At 42.3% G+C, this 21,196-nt stretch overlaps 1 protein-coding gene across 2 annotated transcripts in view; it reads right to left on the bottom strand.

Moving 5' to 3' along the window:
* The window catches only part of Cpne4 (copine 4), a 459,807-nt gene that overhangs the window by 139,519 nt on the left and 299,092 nt on the right, over window positions 1-21,196 (bottom strand). For both annotated transcript variants that reach the window (XM_028756686.1, XM_028756687.1), the window contains exon 3: window positions 9,559-9,738. In XM_028756686.1, coding sequence (XP_028612519.1) covers window positions 9,559-9,738 — 180 coding nt within the window. The remainder of the gene's footprint in view (window positions 1-9,558; window positions 9,739-21,196) is intronic.

Below are 21,196 nucleotides of genomic sequence, written 5' to 3'. Positions count from 1 at the left end.
AGTTTCCAACAGTGACTGGATGCCCAGGAGTTAGGGAACCCCAAATTTGGCCTCAGCCTATGTCATTTCTCACTTGGGCTAAGGTCCCCATCCAAGGCTATGTTCTCCCACCCCATAAGCAGTGCATTGGCACTTTCCACAAACCCAGCACCTGATGGTGGTGCGGGGTAAATGCAGTCTAGGGTCTCCTATTTTGTCTACCCAAGGGCATTCCCTCACCAGAGCAGCAAGGCAGAACTTGGGACCATGCCCTGTAATTACAGTTTCAGAAGGCAGAGACAGAATTTCATGAGCAAGCTGGCTAGGGGGGCTAACCATGTGGGTGAGCTCCACATTTGATCTATAGACACTGACTCAGCGTGTACTGTGGAAGAACAACTAAGGATGTTTTCTAACACCAATCTCTGGGCCTCAACATGCAGATGGATGAAGGTGCTCATGCCCCTCTACACACATATACACCCCCACACATGCAAAGACATATATACACACATGACAAATGGAAGAAGAGGAGGGGCAAGAAAGAACAAAGAGCCAGTGGGTATTTGTAATCCCACCACCAAGAAAAGAAGACAGGGGTTCACTCATTGGCCAGCCAGCTGGGCCTACTTGATGAGTTTTAAGCCAGTAAGAAATGTTATCTCAAAAAGCAAGGTATATGGCACCCTAGGAATGACATCTGAGATTGTTCTCTGACCTCTATAAGCACACACATACACAAGCACTGGTCCCCCACAACATTCATCTGAATGCATGTGGACACACACACACGCACATACACACATACACATCTCCATCAAGAATATAACCCAAGAGCCATGTGCCGACTCTGTTGTAGAAATGTAAACTTCATGATGAACTGTTCTTGGTTCTGGGTTCTTAATTTCTCTAGATAATGTCTTATATCACTAGTTTTTCTCATTGCTAAAGCTACTGATAGAACCTGACTAACTAGAAGGTACAGGATTCTCAGAGTGTAGTCTCAGGTGCAGCACAATGGGTGTCAATAGGGAACCTGGAAATTATGATCATGGGTCTCTCACTAGATCCTTGGTATCAGACACTCTGTGATAAGGCAAGCAATCTACATTTTTGTAAGTTTTTAGATCAGGGGCTGGAGAGATGGGCCAGTGATTAAGAGCACTGGATATTCCTACAGAGGACTGGAATTTGATACCGAGCACCTACATGGTGTTTCACAACTCCAGTTTCAGGGGATCTGATGCCCTCTTTGTTCCTCCATAGGCATCCGACATGCATGCAGTACACAGTGTGCTATCCTTCTGTTACAAACAGAAGCCAAAGAACCCTGTGCCCCTGAGTCCAGCACCCCTCCATGGCTCACAGATGAAGTTCTCAGTTTTAACAGACAGATCAGAATTTTGGAGAATAAAATACATTGAGGGGCAGCCACATGGCAATGAAGAAGGGGGACTTAATGTAAATGTTGCTGAGTCATAGAAAAGAGAAAATGTCTCTAAGAACATAGGCAATGCATGTGTTCAACATGACTAACACAGAAGGAATTCTAGCCATGTGGGGGTGTCCCTGGGTGCTGACTTTGTATGATTCTGCCTTTAGGAGATTGGCAGTCACACCAACATTTTTCAAGAAGCCATGCTGAGGTCTTTGGATTTTAAGATTTATTTTGTTTTTAATTATGTGTATATGTGTATATCTGCACACCTGGGTACAGATACCCGTGGATGACTGAGCAGGATATTGGATCCCCTGAAAATGGAGTTACAAGAGGTTATAAGCTGCCCAATGTGGGAACTGAAAAATGAACTCAGGTCCTCTACGAGAGTAGCAAGCGTTTCTACTTGCTGAGTCATCCCTCCAGCCCCTATATTACATTCTTAAAGCAAATGTCCTTCCTGAGGGACGGTAACTAATGTCATGTTTCTGCAAAACTGTTTACAGGTCATCTATATTCCTTCTGTATAAACCAGAAAACAAATTTAACTAGAAAAAAAAGCACCAAACACTGCCAAGGTCAACTCCAACTTTGCTTTGCACTAATTCTGCTTTCTAATTTATACTAGTTAGTGATGAGCTAGCCACTAGAATAAACAGACAGAACCATTTCATTCCGTGTGGCTCTAAACAATCAATGTCTCTCTCTTCTTGCTTGCATTTTTCTCAACTGTTTAATGATAATAACTGTAGTGGGCAGTGTCTCTCAATGCTGGGTCCTGAGGCAGTAAGTGAAGCGAAGCACAGTAACTCTCTAGCCCGGCAACTTGGCGAAGTCATCTTTGTTACTTAGGACCATTGTCTTTGGTGAGTGAAGAGAGGTGGGCATACAGGAATGGGTGAATGAGTTAATCAGCAACAGAAGAAGAAGGGTAATGAAATTGCCAGGGCAAGGGGCAGCTCACTCTTGTAGGTATGTGTGTGTGTGTGGGGGGAGGGAATCCTGTCTTTCCTGGTGAACCCTCCTAGAGTGTAGCAGAAGATGGCTTAGCTGCACATCTAGTTTGGGGTAGGATACTCACTGAGCTTGCCCAGAAGGAAAGCACAGCTTTCTGAGCACTCTGTGTCCTTGTGACTCGCCCCCCTCTTCCATCTGCTGAGAATGTACAGCTCTGTGTCTCTGAGGACGTGAACCTTCCTTGGCCTCATTGGGCATTTTTTTTTTTTTTTGCCCCGTGCAGTCACTTGCTGTGCTTCGACCCAACTGCACAGTCTCTGCCAGTTTCTAGCCTGCTGAGGTCATAGTTTTTCTTTCTTTCTTTCTTTCTTTCTTTCTTTCTTTCTTTCTTTCTTTCTTTCTTTCTTTCTTTCTTTTTAAAGCAAAAGTCTGTCTGTTCACAGCAGAGTAGACACATTGCAAACTCAGAAATCACCCTAAGCACCTGTGGAAGTCGGGGGGCAAGTTTGGGGGATGGAGTAGGGAACAGACTGTACATATGACTTTCTGTGTAGTTTTGGTGAATTCACTTCAATTCTTTTTGGTGAGCTTTAGCTCTAGTAAGATAAGGGTTAATGGTTGGAATACCTGCCCAGATTATTGCATCATTCTGGTTTTGTCTGTTTGTTTTGTTTGCTTTTTTGTTTTGTTTGTTTGTTTGTTTGTTTTTGTTTGGCTTTTAGTTTTTCCAGTCAGGATTTTTCTGTGTAGCCCTGGCTATTGCAGAACTCTCTCTTTTAGACCAGGCTTGCCTTGAACTCAGAGAGAGCTGTCTGTCTCTGCCTCCCTAGTGCTGAGATTAAAGACAAGTGCCGCTGTCGACAGGCTTCAACATTCTGTTTTAAAACTACTTTCCCTACATAAATTATCCCTAAAAGAATCAATGCTAGGGCATGGATTCTCATGAGCCAATGTGTGCCTTGAATCCCTGGATGGAATGAGATCAAAAACGAGGCAAAATTATCCTAGGACATGGGAACTCGCTCTTTAGAACTCTTCCTTCCCCTTGGCAAGGCCAACCCTTCCCATCTTTCCCTAGATCCTTACCGCATGAATAATGGTGCTCAGGCATCTTCAACAACACTCCAAGTGCTTCCTTTATGTCATGGGCTCAGCCCAGAATTTTATATATGCTGACTCACTGATTGTGTAGGTAATCATGTGTGAGCATATATGCTCACAGGTGGATATTTGTGTGTTCAGGTGTATGTATAGACACTTGCATTCATGCACATGTGTACATGAGAGTGAGTAGACATATGTGCACATGCAGATGGATATGGAGGCCAGAGGACAACCTTAAATGTCATTTTCTCAGGTAGCTGTCTACTTTGTTTTATGAGAAAGGGTCTCCCACTAGCCTGACACTCACCAGTTGGGCTAGACTGGCTGGCTCCTGAGCCTCCATTTCCTAGTGCGAGAATAACAAGTTCTTGCCCCACACTCAAGCTCTCGTCCTCCAATGGTTCTGAGAGGATCCAACTCAGGTTCTCATGTTATGCTTGCATGAACTGAGCTATCTCCCTTGACCAGTCCTCATAATATCCTCAAGGCTTATCACTATGGCTTTCTCTATCGATAAATGAAGAAATGGAGCTTCAATAGTGGGAAGAGTTTGTCTTTGGACAAAGAACCTGGGAGCACTGAGAGAGACCATTAAGCAACCATTAAACAGTACAGTGCTTATTCTTGAACCTTAAGGAGCCACCTGGGACACTGGCTGTGTCATCCTTATGGTTGACATCTAGCCATTCTTTGCCTGCCTTAGCTACACACAACCAAAACACTTCCTTTTACCACCACAGATGTCAAGAGGGAATGTGGTGGTGATTTTTCTTTTTGCTGGCTCATACTTGAGAGAGCAGAAATTTTGAGAGGTGAAAAAAAGGAAGGCTCTCCTTCAGTGTTTCAGTTTGTAAGCTGTAAAGGCCAACGGCATGTTCCTTCCTTTCCCATAGCTCTCAGGGCAAATGCACCTGTCTGGATTGCTATTCCACATACAGAGGACACTCAACAAAGAACAGCTTTTGTTGATAATTTTAAGATATCAAGTTCATACCCTTTTCTGAAAGACAATAAAGTAGCTTTAACAATCTTTTGATTTGTTCAAATAAGGTGTGTTCAATAGATTTCCTTCCAGAAATGAAAATGTGCATCATCCTGCTCCCTGACCACTTCATGTTACTTACTACCATCTGTCAGGAATATATCCTAAAGCTACATTCTATACTCCAGACTCCAGTGGGCAGCAGCCCCTGGCAACTCCTGCGCAAAAGTCTTGAGCTTAGTTAGGTAGGTATCATACAGGATTCCCACCCCTTCCATGTATGATTACCCTCAGGGACAGTGGAAGTGATCCTTTTAAGTTACCCTGCAGTCACTGCTCCCCACACCCACACACTCACTCTTCCAGACTCTCCCCTGGGTCTCCTCCCCTGGTTAGCCTCCCTTGGGTCTCCTTCACACAACCCCACCCTCTACTCCTTTGCTATGACACAAATCTCCTAAGTGCTTTCCTTACCTCCACATCTCTCTGTTCCCATGCATCCTTCATGAGCATGCCGAAGTGCTCTTTCTAATGCTTGTACCCAGTCTTGTCTTTCCCTTGGCTACCAAGGATTCAAAGCATCAAGTCTAAGCACTTAAAGCTGCATGGCCCTGAACGTCCTCTCAGGTATTGCATCTTCATTTGATTGCTTAACCAGTCTCTTCGGGTCTCCCTGCCATCACCCCAATGCTCCATGTGACTGTGTCTTTGCACGTTCTACTCTTTTTGTTTGGAAAGTCCCTTTATTCTCTGTGCTGGTGAACTGCTCTTGAGTTCATGCTTCAGAATCATCTTTCTTCTGAGTTCTCTTTGATTTCCTCTGGACAGACAAGTCTTTATTCTACAATTCCTGGAATGCATTTCTAGTGTAGCATTTAACCATGTGCACTTTGGCTATTTATCTATGAGGTGCTGTCACCTAGGTAATTATAAAGCTCAGGAACATAGTCTCTATCTGCTTTGTCTTTGTATCTCTAGCACTAAGCATAGTATTTGGCATATCCAGGGAACCTGCTAAATGCTTACTGACTGACTAAATAAATGAATGAATGTTACATTGCCTCCCCCAAACCAACCACCCTAGCATCAGGCAAAGAAGTTCAATGGCTGATGATCAGAAGGTTGTCGTCATCATCATCATCATCATCAAAGGATGCTTTGATTGACTGAAGCCAAGTGGTGCTGAATACATATGTGTCAGGAAAGCCAATTCTATCTATCTCTTGGCCAATAATGAGGTGATTATCAACCACAGAAGTGATTATCAACCACAGTATGTCACTTGGAGCTAGCTTCAGGGGCTGCCTATCAAGCTTGTGCCCCCATGATGATTTTTAGCTTCTGGTGCCCTGAGGGGTATACATACCCCAAGCCATGCTGCAAAACTACCACAATATTCCAGAAATCCCAGACAAAGAGAAACAGTCTTTGTGTCTCTAGGTTAGATGCTTTCAAATAACACCCTCATGTTTTACTAGTTAGTGCTGGCCACAGTCATAGCCCTAAGTCAAAACTCTGGCAGGTGGAGGGGTAAGAACTATGGCTGAGCTTACTCAGGATTCCTTCCTGAGTTAGAGATGGAGTTATTTTCTACATGACAACATGGCAAAAAGTAATGATCCCAAGATGATCAAGCTATGACTACTAAAAGAATGGGTGCCTGGGTGCCAAATAGGCAAACGGTAATAAGAAACAAAGAGCAAGCAGATGACTATTTGTCTCTATCATCAAGCCTGTGAAATGGCTCCACGTTACTAACTTTGGACCATCAGCTACTGAACACTTCTTTGCCTGAAGCTTCCACCAATCCTAAAGCCTCCTTTGCTACCCAGACAGCCATCTAGGAATGCTGGGAGCCTGACGTCCCCAGCCTTGGAGCAGGCTTCCACCAATGACTGCTGAGAACAGATTCAGCCATCGTGTACAAAAGCCTGATTTCCTCATCCCTAGGGCACATACTCTGATGTTTCTATGCACTGGCTTCCAGAATGTTCCTAATAGAATTCAGCTCCAGTTATGCACTATGGCAGCTGGCTTAACCATACACCCTTGAGGGCTGTTTATCTTTCACGGAGTTGCTTTTTCAGGCCATTCTGGTGTCTCAACTCCTGTTGCCTCCTATTTCAGAGTTATTATCTTGACAAAATCAAGCACACATGCTCTCTATCATATGACCAGCTTGTTCTTGAATCTAGAGGTTTGTGTGTTGTCTTGCCATCTGTGAGGAATGTGATTTCTTCTCCTTATTTCAGTGTAAATGCCACTGTCCTTGGGAAGCCTTCCCCCCCCCAAACTACCACTACCATCACACACACCTAACACCTCCCAGTGACCAGCCTTAGATTCTGTAATTCCTCTTAATAGTTGTAATAGTTTCCTGTTTAGCCCTTTGCCTCCCCAACTTTAACTGAACTAGATTTGACCTCCTTGAAGGCAGGGATGCTTTTTCAATTGCTTTTATATTGTTAATCTCTAGTACAGAAGCTAGCGCAAGACAGAGCCACAGACTTGCTGGCTTTAGGAAATATGAACCTTGCAAGGAACTAAAATAGAAGTTCAGGGTTGTTTCACAGGTGAAATTATTAAAAATTTGAATGAAAAAAGACATTTATCTATATGACTTCTACATAGGTCTACATTTATTTCCTGTGATAAATACAACTCTTATCTATACAAAAAAAAAAAAAAGCCCAGTATTTGAGATAGAATCTTGCCATGGCTCATTGATGTATATAAAGATATCATTTTTACCATCTTTTTTTAAACATTGTTTTATATCATTTCTACCCCCTCCTCCAACTCCTCTGGTATCTCCTTATTCAATTTCAAATTCATGAATTCTTCATCAGTTATTATATTAACACACACATGCATCAGTACATGTATGCATGTGTGTGCGTGTGTGTATGTGTGTGTTATTGCACATAAACTCAACCTACTGAGTTGATCTAAAGGTTCCCAAACATACAATGTTTAGAGCTGACCACTTGTTTCAAAACCTAAACAGAGCTACACACAAAACCCAAAGGTCATTCATTTTATTTGTACCTAAAAGGTGCTGTCTCAGCAAAATTCTAAAATTATCTACCATCGAGTCTTTTGAGAAGTCTGCAGGGTGATTCTCTCAATGGAAGAGAAGATTCTGTGTCCTATGTTTCTCTCTCTGCCTCTCCCTGGGAGAATTTCTGCATCTGGCCTTTAGCTTTCCTTAAGGGAATATGGTCTGTTCCTGTGAAGGTGAATACTATATCTCCTGGAAAAGGCTAATGGGGGCATTCTGAGTCACCTCTGGGAGAAATTTCCACTGGGAGAAATTTCTCCCAGCAAGTGGCATGCAGGAGGGCAAGCACCCACGGGGGAACAAAGGAGCTTGCCTTCTCGGCTGACTTTTCTCCATAGATCTTTCTTTCTGAGGCAGGGAGGGAACGTAGGTTTGCTGGGACACTAGACTTCTATTATTTGGAATCTCTGTGACAAAGACCTGCAACTCTACAAATAGCAGTGTACCACATGTCCTTAGTAGGATGTCTCAGCTTCAAAGAGCTCTGAAGTTTAATCTTTACTGTTTTACAGAAAGTAGGCATCTGGCCTGGATCAGTGACACCACTGCCCAAACCCCTGGCACACTTACTTGACCTTCAGACTTGTTTACATAACTTTCTTACTGAGAAAGTCCCCCTCTTTCCTCTGCCTTCCCTGAATTACGATTTTTATTTTTGTTTTCCCACAAAATTTGGTCCATTTCCTGAAGGCCCACAACACTAGGGTAGGGGCCCAGAACATGGCATACAGTGATGCAGTTGAGTACATGGACCACACTTTTGTTTTCACATAGCTCAGGTAATTTTGGAGTCTCAGAACAGGGTTTATACCTTCATCCCTCTCTTCTAAAGGAAATCCCATATAACCCTAAACCTGGGACAATAAACAGATCCAAGGCTTCAAGAAACCGGCTACCATGGAATTCTAGAAAGCATTCCATCACCTATCATATACACTGGGCCCAGAGGTTGCATAAATAGACAGCCTGACTTATAGTTCGCTCTGCCATTTCAGAAGAAATACTTGATCCAGAAAAGCAGCCTCTGGGCTTAGAGATGCCAGACCTCTCTTTCCCTTCTCACCAACCCAACAAATAAAGACCTGATTCTCAGACTCTCACATCTGGCCCATTCTCCTGAACCCTTGGGTCCCTAACCCCAGGGTTGGAGGACACTAACCTCTCAGACCAATAAAAGTCAGCTGTCAGCATTTTGAGGTTGAACTGAGTCTATAACATTCTCCTCCATTGATGAATTTCTTACAAACACTCCACTACACTCTGGGGGAGACTGACAAGAAAGGCCAGTGGAAGTAAAATGATGGACTTTGCAGACCGGATCTGCTACTTACAAGGGTGAGGATGCAAAGGATACAGTTTCTCATGCTGTGATGATCTCCAACCATAAGATTATCTTCTTTCTACTTCATAATGATAATTTTGCTGCTGTTATGAATATAATGTAAATATCAGATATTTGACACTTGTGGAGGTCGAGGCCCACAGGTTGATAACCACCGGCAGGTCACTTAAGCACTCTGGGTCTGTTTTATTTCCTTTATCAAAGGAACAAAATGGTGATATCCATGTCACATTCCCGTTAGGATTAGATTACAGTATCTATTTAATCATCAAGCATTTAGTCCCCTTCTTGGGTCATTTTATTTTTGTCTCCAGGGACTTTGCATAAATTTGAACGAGGAACAGTCTATGTGTGGGAGTCTTACAGATCATTTAGGAGATGGGAAATTTATTGTGGGACAGGGCATAGCTCTAACAGACATAAGAATAGTGGATATAGCAAGCGTCTGATATGCATTTGTTGCACACATGACCAACATGGTGAGGACGGACGTAGTTGATTAACTCTGCAAAATAAGTAACTGCGCGGACTTGCATGATCATCCTCTCATACATACAGTTGCTATAACAGTACCTGGGAAATGTTGGAAAATGCTGTGGTTTAAAGAAAATGACCATTAAAGGAAAAAAAGAGGAAGGATCAGAAGAGGGGAGAAAGCCTGGGGTGAGAGGAGACAAAATACATCTTCTGTCTACCTGGCCAAGTGTGCACTCCATGCCACCCAGGAAGTCAGCCTCCTTCAGCCCATTGTGGTTGCTGCTGATGTCATGGACTTCAAACCGGAGACGTTGGACCTCTTCAAAGTAAAAGTCCACCGTAAATAGCTTTGAGTACACTGGGTTTATACAGGTACGAATCACCTCCGTCCTGTCCACCTGAAAGGAGGAAAAGAAAACCCACAGGGATTAGGACTTTTAGAACTAACCTTCAAGCAAATTAATCTTGCGGTGCATCACCTAATTCCAAACTCTAAATACCCTCCTGAGAGTCACTAGGGATAGCAAATTGAAACTCTACAAGCCACTCCAGAGAATGAACCAAGCTTTGGTGCAGACAGTTTTACTAGACATCACAAACAGTCAGTTGGGAGTTCTTTATTTGGAGATTTCAGTCATGTTACATAGATTAGGTGACAGAACACGATGAGATCATCATTAGTGCAGGAGAGTCTGAAAGCCTGTCTGAGCTCAGTAGGAAAGACATCTGTGATCAATTAGTGATGTCTGCTGAACACAGTCATGGAAAAATGGTAGCTGTCTTCTTTTAGCCAAGTCTATTCTAATGGAGGTTTCCAACTCATAATTCCCAGGACAACAAAGAGGAGGGCCATTAGAGCAAAGGTCAGCTGCTTTTGTTCTCAAGTATGCTCTTCGTTAGGTAGACATTTACCTGTTCACTACACTTAGTGACCCTCAGTTTTCTCATCTGCAAAATGTCAATTCGAAGAACAGACATACAGTTCCAATATGCCACGAGCTGTAATTCTTTCTGCCTTTGTTTGTCCCCTTCTCCTAGATCCAGGACTGCAACATGCTGTACGAGGAGGCTGAATCTACACATTGAATTTCCTGGGCTCTCATCTGGGAGAGGTCCACCAGAGGGAGGACTGGGCATGGGATGAGGGAGTGTGAGAACAGAGAGATTCAGGCTGCCTCTACACATACAGATGCTGCCAAAGACTCTTCCCCTCCACCCAGATAGCATGTACTGAGCCTTGGTGACATGAACCCTCATCCTTCCCTGTCCTCACCCCATCTCATACTTTGTTACAGTTTTTTTTAAAGATGCTTTCAATTATTATTTTAATTATGTATACAAGTGTATCTTTGTGCACATGTGTGTGTTCACATGGGAGTGGGTGCCTGCAGAATCTAGAAGACAGTGTTGTGTCCCTTGAAACTGGAGTAATTATGAATCGTCTGATGTACATGCTGGGGACTAAACTCGAATTCTCCATTGAATCATCTCTTCAAGCCCCATTTTTAATTTTTTCAGATAAAGTCGTTCTATATAGCCCAGGCTGTCTGGGAATTAACTATGTATCCAGGAAGGCCTGGAATTTATCACAATCTTCCTGCCTTGGTTTCTCCCTGAGTGCTGGGATTATAGGCACGCACTGACACACTTGGTCTTTTGGTCCCATGTCTTTCTTATCCCTTCAGATGAAGGATAGTAATGGCATTTTTGCTGTGGCTCTCCTGATGTTCTACCATCCTGTGCTTGCTCCATGCCCTTATCCTGGGAGAGTTTAATTCTCCAACGTTTCAGCCTCCAGGACTGGACTCTCTGATTCCACTATCTGTTTCCTGTCTAGATCTGGTCCGTTAAGTGTTCTTTCCTTTCGAATTTGTCACCAGTGAAAACACACACAACCATTCATATTCTTAGAAGTCTGAAAAAAAAAACCTCTCCCAGTTCCCATAGCACTGTCCAATGGGAGCAACCAATTCTTTCTTGCTCCACAAACCAACTGGAGTCTGTTGTTCCTGCCCTATGCTGGCTTTTGAGTAGAGATGTGGTCTGCTGACCGTCTCTCAAGTGCCAGTTCTTAGCACAAATTATAAAACCGATTCTCTTACTCTCATGTAGATAAGAGGAAATAATAGTCTTCCAGAGGGAAGGAGTCTACCCTGTCATCCGTCTCTCGCTGCTCCACAAGGACAGTCTCGTGCTCGCTCCAACACTCTGACCATCACGGAATGCAGGTCAGGTGCAATGCCCTGACCCTGACCCTGGCTACTTTCCTTTTCATGCTGGACTGTGTGAGAGAATCTACAGGTGAGGAACACCACCCATTATGTACAGGTGGGTAAACAATCCAGATTTTAAGGAAAAGGAACACAGCTTTTGTCATGTCACATGCAGCAGAAAGCCATCTACAGCCCACTATGCTTAGGATTTTACAAGTTGGTTATTATTTGACTATTCTGGCACCTTATGAAGACTTGATTCCTACTTTAGTGGAATTTTACACTCATACACATACATATATACATGTCAGTGCACACACACACACACACACACACACACACACACACACACACTGATTTTGAGAGCAGGACTGATTGATTCTATCACTGACTATGCCAGTACAAGAATCTACTGGAATAATTCCTGACTTTTTCCTTATTTTTGAGTAATGGTGGAAAGCAGAGTTTACAAGTTTGTGGACCACCAGTTAAGATGACACGAAGGCAATTCTTTTCCTTTAGTCAGTGTGCTTTCTCCTTTATCTCTAATGTATAAAGGGTGGTTTCTATTCTTCTACATTTGGAAAAAGATACTGTAACAGCTGGTAACCTTCCTGCATTCCTCAATGGTCAGAGACTTCCACACTGAGACAGGTCATCTACAGCACTGGCCTGACATGTCCTTCCAGGCTCTTCTCCCTCATGGAATGGCTCCATTTGGCCCTGAGAGACTCATTATATTTTAACATCTGGCTCAAATGCATAAAATAATGAATCACAAAATGAGAGGTTTAAGTATACTTCTGTGATATCTTCTGATAGAGAAATAGATTATAGGTAGATTTGACATCTTCAGAGAAGAGAAAATACATTCAGTGTCTTGAGCAGGTTCAAGTGATAAGAGACAGGGGATAGAAACTAGTCTTTGTTCTTGTATTAGACACTTCAGCTGACACAAATCGATCGCAGTTTAATTTTCAAATGTAATTCACATATAGAGCTATGATTCATGTTGGCATTAAGCGACACATCTCAGATAGGCTATCCAAGGTGAGCCACCAGCATGTGACCTCCATCCCCAGGAAATGAGAACAATGGGAAGAAATGAAGTAATACAGATTTACTTTATGAAGATACATGATCTCCAAGGATAAAGAGCAGCCACTGGGAACCATAAAAGCATCAGTTTCCGACACAGAGGGAAGGTGTTGAGGTGAGTGTTCACAATGCTAAATGTGTAGGAGAAAGTGGTTTTAAGCCTTCTGTGTCCCCAGTCATTATGAGAGGTGCATCATCTCTTCTGGAGGCTAAAGACAGGGTTCCCCAGAGCAGCAGCCTCGAGCTGCTCATGTTTCTTAATAAGGGGTGTCAAGTTCAGAGCAAGCATCTCTAAAGATCCTTATTAACCAGAACTGCCAGCTCTAGCAGGGGAACATTCCCATTCCATAAAATCCAACCCCTAACTCTGATTTAATGAGTAGAGGGTAGGGCCCAGCAATCCAGGCAGTTGTGTACCTGGGGTTGCAGGTGCACACCACCATTTTCTGTGTGTCCTGGACAATCATGCTGTGGGGCTTGCCAGTCATTGTGAAATAAACTGCTCTCTGTGAGGCGAGGCTTTTCTTGTTAAAGTGAGTTTTAAACTTGCTTGCTCTCTGTCATCCACTTTGCAAAGACAGCAATGCTTATTCAGCTCCTGTCTTTTACGGTCATCATGATTGATACATTCATATTGCTTTAGAAATTTCAGGACACACTCTTATCCATTTAAATAATTTATAACATTCATTTGTGTGTGTGTGTGTGTGTGTGCGCTCGGGGGGGAGTTTGACTCTGGGGAGTCAAACTCTGATCATTAGGCTAGGCTGCAGGTGCCTATCCCCACTTGAGCCACATCTCCAGTCATCTGTTAACTTCGGCTTTTGCAGCAATCATTCTGGGAAGCTTTGTACCCTTTTCCAACTGAGACAATTTCCTATCATACGTGAAAAGTGATAGATGCATTGTAGGCTCTTGAATTCAGCATGCTGAGTGACTGCATCACCTGGCCTTTATTTCATGTTTATTCATGTCCATTCCTGAAATGGCAAATGTAGCTAGGCTACGGTTGGATGAAGAGAGAAGCCAGCCATAACTTTCCCATTTATACACAGCTTGCAAGTAACAACGGTGGATTTGAACCCAGGCAGTTGAGCTCTGCAGCTCATGTGTCTAACCTCTGGTCTTACAAACTTGATGCTTTTCTCCATAAAGGTTCTTGCCATCAAGCCTCAGGACTTGAGTTCTAGCCCTAGGTCTGACATGGTAAAAGGAAAGAACCGATTCTTATCCTTGGGCCTCTGCACACAGACTGTGACAAGCATGCTCCTAAATAAATAAACAAATAAATAAACAAACACAAATTTAAATTTTTTGTTGGTGTGAATGGGAAGGGGGTGAAGGCAGGACCAACCACTGAGGCCAGGCAGAGTGCACTGTGGTTTCCAGAATAAAGACCCTGGTTTCCATCAGGCCCTGGTAAATAATGACATCATAGACCAAAGGAATTCACCATGTCCTCAGGGCAGGCTCCAAACTAGATACTCCCTCAGACTGATATTCTTTAAGTACTTTCTCCCCATATTTATTTAGGGTGAATAGAGAGAAACTAATTTTCTCTGAATGAAGAACGGATAAGCTTATGTGCAAGAAAGAAAGGATTTATTGCAGGCAATTTTTCAAACCATATTAACTTCCAAGAGGGCATATTAAGTCACATAAAGCTTCTATAATAAAACAGATGGCTGGGCTAGCAGAAGGAACAGTGCTCTGTCTCAGGACCTCAACTGTTGCTCAGCACCTGCAGGAATTCATGTGTCCTTTAAGCCACCCACCTAGTGGCACTTACTCAAAGCAACCCTGGAAAACAAATGCACCCTTCTTTCTAGAAACATTCAGCCTGGTACCTTGCAGAGATTCCTTCCCAGTCTGACATTCTTCAGCTATCATGAAGTAAATCCTTCCAGCCCTCTGGAGCAGACTGAGCAGGATATCAAGGGGCTCCTTCCCCCACTCCAACCAGCAGTTCATTGAGCCCTTCCTTTGAGTTCTCTACTATGTACTTGATCATCTCACTAGATGAGCCTCTCAAGCTAGAGATGTTCTGCTTAGGAGCCCTGGAATCAACCTGCCAGTGACTACAGAGATGGACACAGCTGTCACAATGGACACTGTCTGGGGCTCTGATGTTGTTCAAAGCAACCAGCAGAATTACACCACCTTGCCTAGAAGTGTGGTTCTGAAGTCAATGACATAGGTGCCATTTGGCTTAGTGTCAATTGCTTCTGGTTTCCACTCCCTTCACTACCAGCTTTGTAGGACACAGGCTTTGTGCAATTGGAGCACCAAATCATTCATTGGGCTGGCAAATGCACAAGCCGTCAAATATGCCTTCAGGTACCCACTGACTCTGTTCTCCACAGTTCACTTCTCTTCCTCAAGGATGTTCAGTTTGTGAGGCTCAGGTTTCCTGATTTTAGCCCAAGCCTTGAGCATCTGTTTGTTTAGCTTGGAAGTCCTGCCGGTATCTTAGAGTTGATTCATAGAACTTCCCATGATGTTCTGTATGGTTCAAATGGCAGAAACTAGCCATATGTATCTTTTAAGTTTTGAAATGCAGCCAGTGGAACATAAGACTTTAAAAAATGTACCTGAATGTAAATATATTAGATTTAAATACTAACGGGTGGACAACACGAGTCCAGCTTGTCTCAGCTCTATCTCCTCCAGGCTTAATGAAAGCGTGTATGACATGCATGTGCTCACTTAATGAGGCTGGTGATTCCCAGCTGATTGTAATATAGGGCAGTGATTCTCAAGCTTTGCTATATCTTAAAGCTACTTAGGGGTCTCCAGATCAATTCAATTAATATTCTCTAGGGGCGAAATGTAGTCCCCAGCAGTTCATAAATCTACCTAGGTGATTCCAACGTGCAGTTACGTTTTAGAGCCAGTAACTTATGATCAGCAGTGTTGGCTCAGCTCCAAAGTGAAAGGAGAGTATGAGCCAGATGAGTCAGACTGACTGTGTGTGAGAGACCTACTGTGCTCACCACACTTTGTGCACTAATACATTTCTACATCCTTGAAAGCTAAGGAAGTAGGCTGGTAGCTTTGGCTTGCTTCCTCCTTTCTCTGTGTAACAAATCTAGCAGTCACCATGTCTCCCACCCCATCCCACCTACAAGTCCAGTTAGCTGCTATCCTGGCAGAGTTCCAGGAATAACAACAGCTCTCTGATCCATCCCTCTCCACCCCCAGTAGCATGTCCCAGTGAGAGAGGAAGCTTCTCAGTATTGCTATTTCAGGACACCAAAACATCTGATAATTCCTTCAATCTCATCTGTACAGGCCAACAAGGACCCTTCACTAACCTTTTTTTTTTTTTTCTAGAATGCTGACTGGTTCTATGGTATTTTTACATTTTTGCTGTCTACCTGTGAATATTTAACTTCTCAGGGATTAAACATAATGTAAAAGTCTTACAAATGGTGACTAAGCAAACCTGTGGGGCTGGTGGCTCCGAATGTGTTTTATTGGCTTCTATGATTTGGAAACCTCTAGCTGTGGTTCCCATGGTCCGTTCGCTTCAGCAGCATCACCCTGGTCCCTAACCTAGCTCAGTATGGGTCATAGAACACATCTGCAGAGCGCTTAGTGAGCACCACAGCTACTCTAACCTCTTTGCAACCTCTTCCCACAGAGCCAGTCCAACACCACGAATCAGCACCACAGTGTTTTACACATGAGGAAACATACGCTGGAAAGGTTAACTGTGAAACTGACCCAACTATTAAGTGAAGAGATGTAACTAGATTTTCCCCTCACAGCTCTGTCCTGAGGCATACCTCCACTCCAGAGAAGACAAATCTATTCAGATATTGTCTCGACACAACTATTTCAGTCAAGGCTGTCTTGATAAATCAACATTCCACATGTCCTCTGAGAGAGAAACATACTTTCCTCCCCAATTCCAGCTGGGTAGTTGTCCCTTAAAAGTCTTTTCAGTGTGACCAATGAGTGTCCAGCAGGAACTTTCTGGGTCTTGGGTCTTAAGCTTTCTTATCCTCTTTCTTCTACCTGCTCTGTCTTGCTCAAGTTCACACATATGTTACACACATGCATGTGTGTGTGGTGTATGTGTGCAGGTGTGTGCAAGTGTACTTGCTCTTGTGAGTGCATGTGTGTTTGTGTGCAAATGAACTCATTCTTGTGAGTGAATGTATAATTGTGTGTGTGCAGGTGTACTCACTCTTGTGAGTGCATCTGTGTGTGTGTGTGTATGTGTGTGTATGTGTGTGTATGCGTGTGTGAAAGCAGGTGAACTCACTCTTGTGAGTGCATGTGTAATTGTGTGTGTGTGTGTGTGTAAGTGAACTCATTCTTGTGAGTACATGTATAATTGTGTGTGTGTGTGTGCAGGTGAACTCACTCTTGTGAGTGCATTTGTAAGTGTGTGTGTGTGTGTGTGCAGGTGTACTTGCTCTTGTGAGTGCATGTGTAATTGTGTGGTGTGTGTGTGTGTGTGTGTGCAGGTATACTTGCTCTGGTGAATGCATGTGTAAGCCAAAGGTTGACATTAGGATGTCTTCCTTAATCACTTAATTCTCTTATTTTTTGGATCTCAATAGTATAACCTGACAGGCTGAGTAGCAAAGCCTTTGGGATCCTCTGGTCCCCTTATCCTCTCCACATGCTGAAGCAACAGCTACATCCTACTACACAATCTTTTTATGTGGGAGCTGTGAGTTCTGATCTTAGGGCCTCATATGTGGGCATTAAGCAGTTAACCTACAGAGCCATCTCCCTAGCTTGACTCCTTACATTCTTCCTGTTTAGATGGGGACCGCTCTACAATGGCTTAAGTTTCTCCTGTTTAGATGGGGATCGTTCTACAATGGCTTAAGTTTCTCCTGTTTAGATGGGGATCGCTCTACAATGGCTCGTGGGAGGTAGAGATGCTCCAGATCCAGAGTGCTTACAAAAATCCTATCACAAAAAGAGGAGTCCATTTTCCAGTATTATATTAGCTGTCTTTTCGTAGCATTACTGCCTGCATAAAGAAACTGGAGACATCTCATACTAGCAACTTAAAAGTACACTTGAGAATTCTAGAACAAAAAGAAACAAACACACCTAAGAAGAGCAGATGGCAGGAAATAATCAAACTCGGGGATGAAATCAATCAACTAGAAACAAAGAGAATACAAAGAATCTATGAAACCAAGAGCTGGTTCTTTGGGAAAATCCAGAACAGAGATAAACCCTTAGCAAAACAAACAAAAAGGTAGAGATGCAGTAGCCATATCAACAAAATCAGAAATGAAAGGGGGGCATAACTACAGACCTGCTGAAATCCAGAGAACCATTAAGTTTTATTTCAAAAGCCTGTACCCCACAAAATTGGAAAAATCCAAGCAAAATGGATGATATTCTTGACAGATACCACTTGCCAAAGTTGAATTAAGACCAGGTAAATAATTTAATTAATACTAAAAGGCTGCCAACCAAAAAAAAAAAAAAGCCCAGGGTCAGATTGTTTACTACAGAATTCTACCAGATTTCCAAAGAAGAGTGAATAGCAGCGTTCTTCAAACTATTCCACAAAATAGAAACAGAAAGAACATTGGCAATGAGGCCACAGGCACCCTCATATGTAAGCCAAACAAAGACTCAACAAAGAAGGAGAATTTCAGATTAATTTCCTTTATGAATATTGATGCAAAATTACTCAATAAAATACTTGCAAACTAAATCCAAGAACACAATAAAAACATCATCCACCATGATTAAGTGGGCTTCATCTCAGGAATACAGGCATGGTGCATTATATGGAAATCCATCAACATACTCTACCATATAAACAAACTGAAGGAAAAAATGCACACAATCATCTCATTAGATGCTGAAAAAGCCTTTGACAAAATCTTATAGCCCTTTGTGTAAAAGTCTTAAAGAGATCAGGGATACAAGGTACATACCTAAACATAAAAAAGGCAACATACAGTAAGCCAACAAATGGAGAGAGTCTTAAAGCAATTCCATTAAAGTCAGGGACAAGACAAGGCTGCATATTCTTTATCTATTCAACACAGTTGATGAAGTTCTTAGCTAGAGACAGCATTAAGACAACTAAAGGAGAACGAGGTACAAATGGGAAAGGAAGAAGTCAAAGTATCGCTATTTGAATATATGATACATGATATAATATGATATATAATTGATATATGACATACAATATACATTATACAATATATGGTACACAATATACAATATATGGTATAGGTATTGTGTTCTTGATATATGATAGTATACATAAGTGACTTCCCCAAATTCTACCAGAGAACTCCTACAGCTGATAAACATCTTCAGCAAAGTGGCTAGATATAAAATTAACTCAAAAAAATCAGTAATCTTCCTTTATACAAACAATAAACAGAATGAGAAAGAAATTAGGGAAATAACACTTGTTATAATACTTTCAAATAATAAAAAAAAATCTTGGTGTATCTCTAATCAACCAAGAAAAAGACCTGTATGACAAAACTTCAAGTCTCTGAAGAAAGAGAGTGAAGAATATATCAGATAATGAAAAGACTTCCCATCCTCATGTAGGATTAACATAGTAAAAATGGCTACATTATCAAAACAATCTACAGATTCAATGCAATTCCCATCAAAATCTTAACACAATTCTTCACAGACTTTGGAAGAGCAACTCTCAACTTCATATGGAAAAACAAAAAACCCAGGATAGTTAAAACAATCCTTCCTATATAGTAAAAGAACTTCTGGAGGTATCAACATCCCTGATTTCAAACAATACCACAGAGCAATAGTAATAAAACCTGAATAGTATTGGCATAAAAACACACAGGTTCATCATGAGATAGAGTTGAATACCCAGAAATAAGACCACAAACCTACAGACACATGATTTTTGACAGAGAAGCTAAAACTATACAATGGAAAAAAAGAAAGCATTTTCAACAAATGCTGTTGGTCTAACTGGATGTCTGCATATAAAAGATGCAAATAGACCCATATTTACCACCCTACACAAAACTCAAGTCCACATAGATCAAAGACCTCAACATCAAACACTAAATCTGATAGAAGAGAGACTGGGGAAATGCTTTGAACACATTAACACAGGAGATGGATTCCTGAACAGAACACTAATAGCTCAAGTAGTAAGATCAACAATTAACAAATGGAACTTCATGAAAGTGAAAAGCTTTCAACAGGTTAAGGATACCATCAATAGGACAAAACAGCAGCCTACAGATTGGGAAAAGATCTGCACCAACTCTACATTTGACAGAGGACTAATATCCAAAATGTAGAAAGAACTCAAGAAGTTAGACACCAACAGACCAAGTAACCCAATTAAAAAATGGGGTACAGTGCTAAACAGAGAATTCTTAACAGAGAAATCTCTGATGGCCAAGAAGCACTCAAAGAAATGTTCAACATCCTTAGTCACCAGGAAAACGTAAAGCAAAACAACTCTGAGATTCCATCTTACATCCATCAGAATGGCTGAGATAAAAAACTCAAGTGACAGCCAAGGATGGAGCAAAGGGAACACTCCTCCATTGCTGAAACAAGTGCAAACTTGTATAATCACTTTGGAAATCAATTTGGTGATTTCTCAGAAAGTTGGGAATAGTTCTACCCATAGACCTGGCTCCACCATACCACAAAGATATTTGCTCAACCATATTAAATAGCAGCTTGTTTCATAGTAGCTGGAAACTTGAAACAACCTAGATGTCCCTTAACAGAAGAATGAATAAAGATAATGTGGTACATATCCACAGTGGAACACTATTCTGCTATGAAAAACAAAGACATGAAATTTGCAGGCTAATGGATGGAACAAGAAAATATCATTCTGAGTAAAGTAATGCAGACCTAGAAAGACATGCATGGTATATACTCACTTATGAGTGGACATTAGTCATAAAGTACAGGACAACCATGCTACAATCTGCAGATCCAAAGAAATTAAGTAATAAGGAGGGCCCAAGTAAGGATGTGTGAATCTCACTCAGAAGGGGAAGTAAAATAGACATCAGAGGTGGATGGAAAGAGGGAACTGGGTGGGAGACGGAGTGAGGAGGGGAACGGGGATGGAGATTGGGTTGGGGAAAGTGGGTGGGAGAGGGCTGGAGGAGAGAATGGAAATTAGTGAGGAAAATCTCTGGGACTAGCTGGAGACCTGGGATGGGGGAGATTCCCGGAAGTCTATGGGGGTGACCCTAGCTGTGACTCCTAGTGAGGGATATGAAGACTGAATTGGCCACCTCCAGTAGCCAGATGGGACTTCCAGTAGAGGGAGGGGAACATCAATCCTTCAACTCAAAATTTGTCCTACCTTTAATATGTGCAGGGATAAAGATGGAGCAGAGATTGAGGGAATGGCCAACCAATGATTGGCCCAACTTGAGACCCATCCCATGGGAGAGAGCCAACCCTGACACTATTAATGATACCTGCTATGCTTGCAGACAGGAGTCTAGCATAACTGTCTCCTTTGAGGCTTCATCCAGCAGCTTATGGAAATAGATGCAGAGACTCACAGTCAAACATCAGGTGGATC

Source organism: Grammomys surdaster, unplaced genomic scaffold (assembly GCF_004785775.1).
Source record: "Grammomys surdaster isolate TR1022 unplaced genomic scaffold, NIH_TR_1.0 126131, whole genome shotgun sequence".
NCBI classification, from domain to species: domain Eukaryota; kingdom Metazoa; phylum Chordata; class Mammalia; order Rodentia; family Muridae; genus Grammomys; species Grammomys surdaster.
The sequence above is the reverse complement of the archived record's forward strand: the minus strand, read 5'-3'. Positions and strand labels throughout refer to the sequence as shown.